At 36.8% G+C, this 13,447-nt stretch overlaps 1 protein-coding gene across 5 annotated transcripts in view; it reads right to left on the bottom strand.

Moving 5' to 3' along the window:
• The window catches only part of LOC106056780 (transient-receptor-potential-like protein), a 79,999-nt gene that overhangs the window by 18,213 nt on the left and 48,339 nt on the right, over positions 1-13,447 (bottom strand). For all 5 annotated transcript variants that reach the window (XM_056038661.1, XM_056038660.1, XM_056038665.1 and 2 more), the window contains 3 exons: positions 12,868-13,030; positions 11,040-11,225; positions 1,090-1,301 (listed from right to left, as the gene is read on the bottom strand). In XM_056038661.1, the coding sequence (XP_055894636.1) occupies positions 1,090-1,301; positions 11,040-11,225; positions 12,868-13,030 (561 nt within the window). The remainder of the gene's footprint in view (positions 1-1,089; positions 1,302-11,039; positions 11,226-12,867; positions 13,031-13,447) is intronic.

Below are 13,447 nucleotides of genomic sequence, written 5' to 3'. Positions count from 1 at the left end.
GTGGGTCATCTTTAGAGGCATTCCTGTCTAGTGGGTCATCTTTAGAGGCATTCCTGTCTAAGTAGTTCATCTTTAGAGACGCTCCTGTCACGGTAAGGCGATGATAATGTAATAAAATGATAATGCTGCTTATAGCAGACCGCGCTATACACAAATTGCTTTTCTTATTTTTTATTTCAAAGCTTATATGAACTCTGTCTGTCTGATACTGGTTATGAACACGTAATTTGTCAGACTTCTTTTTCTCGGAACAAATTGAAAATTGGCACAATTATTTATTGTCCAAGATAGCACATGAATCAATCAAAACATCAATCAAATAGTTAATTAAATAGTGATAATTAATTAATTTAGTTTGATATTTAAATAGGGGATAAATAATAGTAAGAGAAATATTTATTAGTGGAACTATTCAGCTTAATTTAATTTACTTCCTTTTTTATCCACTTTCCAAAAGATTACATTGCAAAAAAACATAGAACAAATAAAAAAACTTTGTTAAGAAATTGTTCATAGTTCTTGCGTTCATTTGCTTGTCCTATTTTCCCTCTCTACACACGTGAAAGTCCGCATACACCCCATATGGTCTTACACCTCACACGAAATGCAACATCTTCTGTTTAATTATTTTTTTTAGGAAACCTCAGAATTTGCGCTATTCAATTTTAGCCTTGTCAACACAGGAATCCTTGGGCCTTAGAACTCTTTTCTTTGTCTCTATTTTGGGCTTTCTGTTTATACTTTTTTTTTTTAAAGGAAACCTCAGAATTTGCGCTATTCAGTTTTAGCTTTATCATCATAGGAATCCTTGGGCCTTATGCCTCTTTTTTTTGCCTCTTTTTTGGGCTTTATGTGCCTCTTTTATGGGCCATCTTGCCTCTTTTGTGGGCTTTTTTTTTTTTTTTTTTTTTATGTTTTTATTTGTAAGTTACCATAATTCACAAGTATTAAATCATATACGGTGAAATAGCCTATAGATTAGAGTAAAAACGCTAAAAGAAGATGTTATTTGGGTTGTATAAAAACATAAAGATAACAGTTTTAATTTTAGTGAAAATCAGTGTGCATATTTAAGTGTCCATACATTACCTGTGATATAGAAATTTCATGAAAGGAGATCTCAGGAGTTGTCCTATCTTGGACCTTGGAAAGATGAGGTAATAGAGTGACATGAACGGCATAATGACAATCAGACCGAAGCATGTCAAAAATTTCATCACGCCGTTTCGTTTTCTCCAGCCAGGAAGTCCAGCGTACCATATGGAGGTCAGTAGCTGTTGGCAGTGGGGGTGGGAGACGAACTGAAACAGTAACATCATAGAGTCACATCATAGAGTCACATCATAGAGTCACATCATAGAGTCACATCATAGTCACATCATAGAGTCACATCATAGAGTCACATCATAGAGTCACATCATAGAGTCACAATAAACCATAATGGTATATATTTGTCTTTTTTATTGATACTGAATGTTAAATGGCAAGAAAAAATACCAGATACTGAGGGTTTTTTAAGGATCGGGCCTGCAAATCATCCACACAATCAAATGCAGTCCCAGATGCCATGGGCAGGACACATCTGCAGAATGGAAGACCGCCGCATCCCTAAACGACTCCTGGCCAATTAAGGGAAAAAAAGCGCTCACAAGGTGGACAAAGAAAACGCTTCAGGGACAGCCTCAAAGCTTCTTTGAAAGCCTTCAGCATTGACCCAGCCACCTGGGAGACAGAAGCACATGATAGAGCATCATGGTGTCGCGCTGTGAAAACTGGCGGACAAGTGAGCGCTGGCAGAAGAAAAGCGTCAGAAAAAAAAAGCAAGGCCAATATGATACTAGTTCCAGCCCAATGTGCAGCCGAAAAATTCCGGGGTCACATAGGTCTCACCAGCCTCATGACGAGGCACAAAACCCCAGTGCAAAGCCCTCAGCCCCTTGGATGACAAAAGTGGTCATCATCGAACAACGATGGACGAATTATATATATATATATATATATATAATAATAATAATAATAATAATAATCTTTATTATCCGTAAGGAAATTTGTCTTACAATTTGTGCATTACACCAAACAAAAAACATTATAACTATAAGAAACCAAAGTGTACATTCACACCAGACTCACTCATAATTTACATGTGACAAAGTTTATACCAGATTGTTCTTATTTAATGATTTGATTGCCAGGGGAACAAAAGAGTGTTTGTGTCTGTTTGTCTTTGCTATCGGTGTCTTGTATCTCTTTTGTGATGGTAAAATCACAAAATCCTGACACAAAGGGTGATTCTTTATTTCGAGGATCTTGTTAGCTTTTTTATAGATGTTTGTCTCAAACAACTGCCCAAATGGGGTTTGTTTTTTGCCAATGATTTTGCCAGCAGCATTTAGGATTCTATTAAGTTTATTTTTATTTTTAATGCTCAGATTGCCATACCAGGCAGTGATATTGAAACTTAAAATATTGCAGATGTGAGCGTGATAAAACATAGCCAAGGCCTTTTCGCTAACATTAAACGAGGACAGTTTTCTTAGTAGTCGTACTCTTTGCTGCCCTTTTTTGCTGATATAATCAGTATTTGCAGTAAAATTTAGTTTATTGTCTAGGATAGTACCAAGGTATTTAAAGGTTTGCACAATTTCAATAGTATCTCCAGCTACAGAAACAATATCATTTTCCTTCTTGTCCCTACGAAAATCGATTATCATTTCTTTGGTTTTTTTACATTTAATAATAAAAAATTATCTTTACAGTATTCTTCAATGTGTTCTAATTCTTTGAAATACTCATTTACGTCTGAGCTCTCTGAGAGCAGGGCAAGAAGAGCCGCATCATCAGCGAATTTTGTGAAGGAGCAACAAGAACTATCGGATTGAAAATCATTGGTGTACAAAATGAACCACAATGGCGATGTCACAGCCCCCTGGGGCGCCCCTGTGTTAACTATGCGTTCATTAGATATAACATTGTTTACCCTAACCCTCTGAGCTCTCTGGGTCAAAAATTCATTAGCCCATAGTATTATGTATGGACTAATCTGCAACGCTTTCATCTTTTCAATGAGTAAATGAAGTTGTATAGTGTTAAAAGCTGATGAGAAATCCATAAAGAGCAATCTTACATAAGTGTTCGGTAAGTCCAGATGTTTGTAGACACAGTTTAAAATATTTAGGATGGCATCGTCTACACCTTTACCCTTTTGGTAAGCAAATTGTAAAGGGTCTAACTTATTACAAAGATCATTCAGAAGAAACATTTTAACCAATTTTTCTAAACATTTAGACACAATGGAAGTAAGTGAAACAGGTCTATAGTCATTCATTTCCTTCGGTTTGGAAACCTTTGGCACAGGTACAATTATAGATGACTTCCACACAGGTGGTATCTCATGGTTTAGTAATGAAGTAGAAAAAATATCTTGGAAAGGTTCAGCTAGTTGTTCAGCACATTCTTTTAAGATTCGCCCTTTTATTCCATCAGGCCCACCAGCTTTCATTGGGTTGACGTTTTTGAAAATGTTACAAACTTGCTCTTTAGTAATCGCTAATTCTAAGCAGTTGTTAACATTGACATCCTCAAGGGCTTTGAGTCTTAGATAATTAAAATCTTTCGTGTCGAAGCGACAATAGAAATCATTTAACTCGTTGGCCAATGTTTTTTCGTCTCTTGTAGCAAGATTATTTTTAATTTTGACTTGTGCTCCTGCCATTTTGTTCATGATGCCCCATGCCTGTCTCATGTCACTTGTATTAATTGAGTCTTCCAGTTTGGTGCGGTAGTTTCTCCTCCCTTCCTCAAGAACGACGTTGAGATTTCGTTGAGCTATTTTCCTTGTCTGTCCATCGCCACTCATAAATGCTCTTTTCTTTTTGATTATTTCCCGTTTTATTTTTGCAGTGACCCATGGTTTATTGTTGGGGTATATCTTGATGCTCTTACTGCTGACACACATGTTTTCACAGAATTTGATGTAATTTGTCACTGCGTCGACCCATTCTTCCAGATTTGAAGTGGTCTCTTTGAACAAATTCCAGTCAGTGCAGTCTAGACATCCCTGTAGTTTGAGAATATTGTCTTGTGTCCATTCTTGTACGTTTTTTTGAATGATTTTTCCTTCTTTAAGTTTTGTACGGTAAGTAGGCAGCAGTTGTATTGTTTTGTGGTACGATGATCCTAGTGGTGGCTTTTCACGAGATGTGAATGCTCCTTTGATGTTACAATAACATAAGTCCAGAGTTCTGTTTTCTCTTGTCGGACATGAAATGTGTTGATAGAAGGTGGGTAGGTCAACCTTCAAGGTGCATTTATTAAAATCACCCAGTATAACTACTGGTGCGTCCGGTGACCTTGTCTGAAACTCATGCACTACGTCAGCGATTATTGCAGCTGAAAATTCCGTTTTGGCTGTAGGCGGAACATAAACCAGGACTATGTAAATAACACCAAAGTCTCGTGGCAAATAAAAAGGTCTCAATGAAAGCGCCAGTAGTTCTAGATCCGGACAGCACATTCTCTTTTTAACCGTGTAGTTGGTACAGTATTTGAGGTTGATGTACACACAAAGCCCTCCACCTTTCTTCTTCTTAGACTCAGCCGTTCTGTCAGATCTCACGCAAGAGAAACCATCAATATGTCTATAAAATCATGATTAATACTGCAAATCTGTTTTAGCTATCGTATTCGCAGATCTAGAGCCCGAAATTAGGTGACCAAAGTGTCCGGATAGAAAGATTTATTTTTTTTAAATATTAGTATTACATTCACATTTGATGTCGTTATGAAGCACTAGAAGGATTGGTAGTATGTCACCTAGACATAAATATATGCCCACCACTTTGTCTTTCTATTGTTCTATTTTTGGACTCAATGGCTTTGATATCTCTCTCTCTCTCTCTCTCTCTCTCTCTCTCTATCTATCTATCTACCTATCTATCTATCTATCTATCTATCTATCTATCTATCTATCTATCTATCTATCTCTCCCCCACGCAGCTAAATTTGTTAAAGACATGTTTTTTTTTTAAATATATTTGTTATTATTAGTTTATTACTATTGGCAATGCCACTGTTGATTTTCGTTAAAGGGAAACAAAATTCATTGTAGTTCCTCTAACAGTGTCCACTTAGGAATTTTCTGCTGATGTGGCAGATCTGCAGCAGTACTGCCCTCTGACAGGTAACGATGAGGTAATAGAATCTTCTTAGGAATGTTTAGGGCCTTCAAGGAGTATAAGAGGTCATTCTACATTATCCTCTTTGTTGATATAGCAAGGTAAACTAGTATCATTGTATTACTATTAAACCAAAATAGACAATATAATTTAATAATAAATTACAGTAATATTAATCTACATTGGCTTATGAATGATTTGAATAGATTGATATCGAGATAGATATAGATATGCAATGTAGAAATATATCACATAATTATTCTAAGCGCATTGCCATTTTAATGTCTGAGGCAAATGAATTGTGAACATTTTTTGTACCTTTTGTTTCGTGTCTAGGCTGAAAATTGACATTTTTTTTTTTACTTTACAGTTACACCCAAAAAAAAAGTTTCTTGTCAGGGCTCAACATTTGTTTCAGAAAGTTTGACAACTCTAACCGTAATGCGCAAGATTTATGTCTTACTTTCCTTGAACAAAGTCACGCTATTAGAATTTCTTGATTGTAGCTGAAGAAATGGTTTGTATAACAAAAGCAAGAAACAAATGCAGCCAATAACTTCCGGAACATAAGACCTGAGCTCCCATCTCTCTTTACCCAACATAATAAATAAGAAAAATAAACAGAACGGGCACATTTTCAGTCATAGCTTAAACATCTATATCTAGCTTCTTTCTTTATAGATCTAGCTTCTTTCTTTGTAGATCTAGCTTCTTTCTTTATAGATCGACTTCTTTTATACATCTAGCTTCTTTCTTTATACATCTAGCTTCTTTCTTTATACATCTAGCTTCTTTTTTTTATACATCTAGCTTCTTTCTTTATAGATCAACTTATTTTATACATCTAGCTTCTTTCTTTGTAGATCTAACTTCTTTCTTTATACATCTAGCTTCTTTCTTTGTAGATCTAGCTTCTTTCTTTATAGATCAACTTATTTTATACATCTAGCTTCTTTCTTTATAGATCTAACTTCTTTCTTTATACATCTAGCTTCTTTCTTTGTAGATCTAGCTTCTTTCTTTGTAGATCTAGCTTCTTTCTTTATAGATCAACTTATTTTATACATCTAGCTTCTTTCTTTATAGATCAACTTATTTTATACATCTAGCTTCTTTCTATATAGATCAACTTATTTTATACATCTAGCTTCTTTCTTTGTAGATCTAACTTCTTTCTTTATACATCTAGCTTCTTTCTTTATACATCTAGCTTCTTTCTTTATAGATCAACTTATTTTATACATCTAGCTTCTTTCTTTGTAGATCTAGCTTCTTTCTTTATAGATCAACTTATTTTATACATCTAGCTTCTTTCTTTGTAGATCTAGCTTCTTTCTTTATAGATCAACTTATTTTATACATCTAGCTTCTTTCTTTATAGATCAAGTTTCTTCCTTTGCCTTTTCTTTCTTTCCCCTGAGCAGACTTTCTCCTAGCTCGTATTCTATCTCCGACACATTGGCTTTTCTCAGAAACATTGGAAATGAATTTTGACATGTGCACGCACCTTGGATTACTGAATGTCGTATAGGAAGAAAATGTGGCCTTATTTCCTGACACAACTTGCTAGAAAAAGAAGGAGAGAGAGAAAAAATACAGAGGACGGGAGAAAGGGCTAGAAACATAAGGAGGAGTGAAAGAATGAGGAGAGAAAGAGAGAGGAGAGTTGGACTGATAAGGAAAGTAAAAATGTTAAAATATAAACATGCAAATAATGAATTAAAAACACCCAAAAAATTAAAATCAATAAATAAAGATTTTAGATCTCGTTTTGTTGATATCATTACAAAAAAAAAAAAAAGCCATGACGTCATTTCGACATCAGGCTAAAAAAAAAATAATTTAAATGTCAAGCTTATTTAGGAACGCAATGAAATTTTTTGTTTGTCTGTTACAACATTTAAAGATTTCTTCAGATCAACTAAAACCTTTTAGTAAAGTAATACCAAATTCAAACAATGTGAATTAAATCATGAAGCCATCAATAGGCTCTCAACACAACTGATCAAATGTAATTCACTTGCCACATTTTTATTTACAATATATTTGTAATAAAGACTTTTGCCAATGTGTAGATGTCAATGCAAACACTGCGCTCAGAAGTGCAGATAAAACTTGCCAAAAGAGTTCCTTACAAGTCTTGATACAGAACTGGTGTCGAGATTCATCTTTATGTGTGTGGATACAAGATCTATGACCAGCCACACACTTCGAAATATTTCAGCTTCTTTCACAGATTTACAATAGAAATTTTAAATTACTTTGTCTGGATAGATTTAACATAAAACACTGAACCATAGTTTTCAAATATCAAAGACGAAGCCTAATAAAATACTCAGAAAGACACAACGATGAAGGCACATTTCTTATTCCATATGCTAGGACAAATTTATACAACTACTCCAGGGGCGGACTGGATGTCAAAATCGGCCTGGGCATTTCTATCTCATCCGGCCCATAAATTGCATATTATATGATGGACATCCAGTTCTAGGTCTACCTGTCCTCTAAATCATTGTTAAGTTTGATAATGTATCGATAGATATACACATGCATACAGTGCATACTTCGCTCAGAGGCATGGGCGCCCGCAAGGGCAACTTAGCCAGCAATGCTTCCACTGTGCAGTTGTAAGGAGAAACTATTATTGTAAAAGGCTAGAATGAGCTAATCAGGAGTTGATGGCCGACCATGTCTGTGGCATTTACTTCTCGAGAGACGATTTTTTTCCCTTTACAACTTGAGATGGAGTGACCTCTTCATTGCTGGTTGGAAGCCTGGGTAGCAAATTTGAGAGTGCTGGGCTGCCCAGCCTTTCTTCCATACCAGATCCAAAGGGATGGAGAGCCATCGCAATTTTGGGATCAGGTTGATCGAGAGATTGCCGGAGAGCAGTGAACTTACCACTGTCCACCTGCCTACAGGGCTCCAAAACAGGATTTTCTGTTAGGGTCCCTAAAACACTCAGCGTAGTGCACGATAAGAGTTCATCGCCAGCTTGTCCATCGCGACGAGAAGCCATTCTTCAATAAAGTTATTGAACGTTTCGATAGCCACAGTCCACGTTTGCAGTTTGTTTTTCGAGAGTAGGGAGGCGCGGAACGCACGGATAAACTTCACAATGTGTACAGTAAATAATTTGTTCGCTTTAGTTGTTTTATTTTTAGATAAAACAAGCGTTTAGTGCTTTTAATATCACATAAGGCAAAAAAAAAAAAAAGAGGGGAGGCGCACACGTTATTTTTTTTTAATAATCTACGTAACTAGAAAGCAATAAGAAAGTTAAAGCTACGACTAAGGCTATAGGTCGCAACTCCCTGCAAAAAAATCCTGCAGGCGCCCCTGCCCTTTTATAAAACCTTTAACAATTTAATACGTGCCTTAGTAACATCCACGCGGCCTTTATCTTATAAATACAGACGTGATTTTAAAAAAAGAAGATGATTACTGTGGTTCTACCGGCCCATTTGGGTACCGGCCCACCGGGCATTTTCCCGAATGCCCATATAGCCAGTCCGCCCCTGAACTACTCCTTCCTCCCTAGTGCTATTAGAGCATGGAATAGGTTGCCTGGATTAGGTTGCCTGTATCAGCCAGGAAAACCAATGACTTGGCAGAGTTTAAGTCATTGATTAACAGGCATGACTAGACCGACATAGGGATACGCGTAGAACGTAATCATCTTCTTTTTGAAATAACGTCTGTATTTAATAAGATAAGATTAATCATAATAATAAGAATGTGTAAACATTCCTATACGTTCCTGCTCAAGGTCCTCGGCGAGCCATGCACATCATGGACTCCGGATACATCGCATTTTCCACTCTAAACGTAAGTTTGCAGGCCTTTTCAGTACATCAAGGCCGGCCTTGGGTAGAGTCAAACCAGGCAGCCGCCTAGGGCCTCCAAGTGGTGGGGACTAAAAAAAATTACAGAACATAGGGAAAACTTAAACAGAATTCTACGACTCTATATTAAAACTGTAACTCCATCTCTAGCACGGATATTGCCAACTATGAATAACAGTTTTTTTGTTGATTTAGGGCTAAATGGCCAGGTTTTTAATAAATTTCATTACTCTATTTTTACGCTCTTTCTTTCCTTTTTTTTTTATATTTAGGGGCCACCAAAGTCACTTAGCCTAGGGCCTCTAATTATCAAAGGCCGGCCCTGTTTGTACATGGACCAACGCTTAGGGTCTCAATCCAGATTGAGCTCAGACAAACCACATACTTTATTACATTTAATAAAAATACAAGTCCAACGTGATCGCTAAACATATTTGATTTAGTTTGCCTTTTTAATATGTGTGTAATTTTACATTCCTACCAATTAACCCCAGCTTTCTTCATAGGAAAAAAGAATATCAATAATTATTAAAATTATTTTTAACAACTTTTCGTTCATAAATTTGTGTCGATGTGATTACACAGTTTACTTACATTTCAGAAAGATCAATTCATTAATTATTTAATTTCTATTTACATATTGCACCAAAGTCTGGTGTTCTATCTACGGAACCTCTATAATTTTTTTCTCTATTTTTTTTTTTTATTTTTTATTTTTAACTTTCCTTATTACTGATTATCAGTAACACAATTTTTACATACAAAGAGATAAAAGATGTATTACATAAATATAAAGAGAAATGGAAATGCTAGAAAAAAAATCGCTTTATTTTTAGCCACTAATGTGTTGTAATGCTTATATAAATAAGAAACGTCTACACTGCTATATTTTATTAACATAGTGTAGGAAATATTTGTTAAAAATACTTTCCTTGTTTATGTCTGCTCTGTCCTCAGTGTCTTGAGCCTAGATTATATGTGTTAACTGGGCTATATAAATTATAATTAATATTGTTATCTTCTATTGCATGTGACAAAATTGTGAAGATTATTTTAGTTGTATAAGGCTATAAGCCATAAAAAACGGATTTACATTTCAAGAAACAACAGTAAGCTTCCAAGATAAATTAAAAAATAGACATGTGAGATGAAAATAAGCAAGGATCTTTCAGCAGAAGATTCTGGCTCTGTCCTGGAAAGAAAAATAAGCTGGGTCGGTCAATAAAATTCAGGCTTTATGTTAAGTCAACCTTTTGCGAATTTATTATGGAAGTTAAGTTTTATCTTGCGCTAATTTATTTCTGCACCAAAACTATGACCTCCAGCATACATTAGACATTGGGTCATCAGATTGAACGTCTGGTATTTCATGTCGCAGTATCTTAACCAGTTCCATTGTAACAAGTAGTACATATGCGCGTGTTTGTGATATACAATGATGGAAATATAGTCCGCAACTAACATTACATGACACACACCAATGTAAATCTTAGATTAACCTCTAAGGGGTTACCAAACCAACTGTCCCTAGAGTCAACCACACGGATTGATTAACAATCTAGACTTCATTTATAAGTTAGGCAATCTCTGTGTAATGCAGGGTACTTTTAAGTTAGACAATCTCTGTGTAATGCAGGTACTTTCAAGTTAGACAATCTCTGTGTAATGCAGGGTACTTTTAAGTTAGACAATCTCTGTGTAATGTAGGGTACTTTCAAGTTAGACAATCTCTGTGTAATGCAGGGTACTTTCAAGTTAGACAATCTCTGTGTAATGCAGGGTACTTTCAAATTAGACAATCTCTGTGTAATGCAGGGTAGGCCTACTTATAAGTTAGACAATCTCTGTGTAATGCAGGGTACTTTCAAGTTAGACAATCTCAGTGTAATGCAGGGTACTTTAAAGTTAGACAATCTCTGTGTAATGCAGGGTAGGCCTACTTTAAGTTAGACAATCTCTGTGTAATGCAGGGTACTTTCAAGTTAGACAATCTGTGTAATGCAGGCTATTGACTCACCTGTTTCTGTTCGTATTTTAAAGCCAATTTCAGCCTGGAAAGAGTTAATTTGTCGTCGTCGGCATCACATTGGTCCTCGTACTCGGAATCTTCTTCGCTGGTCTTGTTGAGAACCGCGATGACCTCGTCACTGCTGCGGCACTGGTCAAGAAGATCACAGGCGTATTTCTTGCACTGCTGGCCTAGCTAGTGGATAGGAAGTACAATTAGTGGACACTGTTTTTATTTATAAACACAACAAGAAAGCAAAATGCAACAAATGTTTTAAATTGATTGGTTTTATTTTTTCGTTTCTATCAATTAATTCTATCAACTATGTTAATATAGAATATTATAGATCAAATAAGAGTGTAATAAATGAAACATATAGCATCAGTGTACTGTCTTAATATTAGCGCTCTGCGTTGAACACACATTTTGGCGTATTCAAAGACTTCACGTTTTAATAAGGTCATTGGTTTACGTGTGATGGACATTGTTACGTGGTCTACACGTGGTGGACATTGTTACGTGGTCTACACGTGGTGGACATTGTTCTGTGGTCTACACGTGGTGGACATTGTTCTGTGGTCTACACGTGGTGGACATTGTTACGTGGTCTACACGTGGTGGACATTGTTACGTGGTCTACACGTGGTGGACATTGTTACGTGGTCTACACGTGGTGGACATTGTTCTGTGGTCTACACGTGGTGGACATTGTTCTGTGGTCTACACGTGGTGGACATTGTTACGTGGTCTACACGTGGTGGACATTGTTACATGGTCTACACGTGATGGACATTGTTACGTGGTCTACACGTGGTGGACATTGTTACGTGGTCTACACGTGGTGGACATTGTTCTGAGGTCTACACGTGGTGGACATTGTTCTGTGGTCTACACGTGGTGGACATTGTTCTGTAGTCTACACGTGGTGGACATTGTTACGTGGTCTACACGTGGTGGACATTGTTACGTGCTCTACACGTGATGGACATTGTTACGTGGTCTACACGTGGTGGACATTGTTACGTGGTCTACACGTGGTGGACATTGTTACGTGGTCTACACGTGGTGGACATTGTTCTGTGGTCTACACGTGGTGGACATTGTTACGTGGTCTACACGTGGTGGACATTGTTCTGTGGTCTACACGTGGTGGACATTGTTCTGTGGTCTACACGTGGTGGACATTGTTACGTGGTCTACACGTGTTGGACATTGTTACGTGGTCTACACGTGGTGGGCATTGCTCTGTGGTCTAAGTGTGATGGACATTAGCAGAACAAATGTTAAAACTAAGTGAGGTTACGGAGACACTAACGTCACGGTAGAAAAAAAAAAGTGAAAATGATCAGAGAACAGTGACAAGGAATGGACCTTTTCTTGGGACGAGTAGCGTAATTAAGTATGTCTGGGGAGAGAAAGAGAGAGATGGAGAGAGAGAGAAAGAGATGGTATTAGATATCAAATGGATGAGTTTTTATTGTGAAAAGAGAGAGAGAGAGAGAAAGAGAGAGAAAATTAGTGACAAAAATGTATTAACAAAGACAGTAAGAAAAAGTATGTGGGAAGAACAGATAGAAAGTCTGAAAGAATTGAGTGAGAGAGAGAGCGAGAGAGAGAGAGCGAGAGAGAGAGCGAGAGAGAGAGAGCGAGAGAGAGAGAGAGAGCGAGAGAGAGAGAGAGCGAGTGATAGAGAGAGAGAAGGAGAGAGAGAAGGAGAGAGAGAGAGAGAGAGAGATGGTATTAGATATCAAAATGTTGACATTTTTTATCGTGAAAAAAGGAGAGAGAGAGAGAGAGAATACCGTAAATAATATACATTAAACAAAGAAAGTCGCACCTCTAAGTACGAATCCTTAAACTCATTTTCTCTCAGGGCCAAGTGGTCGAGTTCCCAAGATAGTTGGAATGCTGTGAGAACTGGATCAGAACTGGTCAGTGAAATCCAGGCCGGACTGGCCAGTGCTCTATATGTGTTGATTCTAAGTAACGAATGACGAAGGCTAAAACAGACATCATGTCTGGTCAGTTACTGGACCAGGAAACTATAAACAGTAAATAAGTGTTCAGACATCAACGAAACAGGAATAGTGAAACCATTGAGCAGTTGGCTCTGTAACTAAATAAAGCAAATATGGCAGTTGGCTCTGTAACTAAATAAAGTAAATATGGCAGTTGGCTCTGTAACTAAATAAAGCAAATATGGCAGTTGGCTCTGTAACTAAATAAAGCAAATATGGCAGTTGGCTCTGTAACTAAATAAAGCAAATATGGCAGTTGGCTCTGTAGCTAAATAAAGCAAATATGGCAGTTGGCTCTGTAACTAAATAAAGCAAATATGGCAGTTGGCTCTGTAACTAAATAAAGCAAATATGGCAGTTGGCTCTGTAACTAAATAAAGCAAATATGGCAGTTGGCTC

Source organism: Biomphalaria glabrata, chromosome 8 (assembly GCF_947242115.1).
Source record: "Biomphalaria glabrata chromosome 8, xgBioGlab47.1, whole genome shotgun sequence".
NCBI classification, from domain to species: Eukaryota; Metazoa; Mollusca; class Gastropoda; family Planorbidae; genus Biomphalaria; species Biomphalaria glabrata.
Note: the sequence above shows the minus strand (reverse complement) of the source record. Positions and strands in the feature narration are given on the sequence as shown.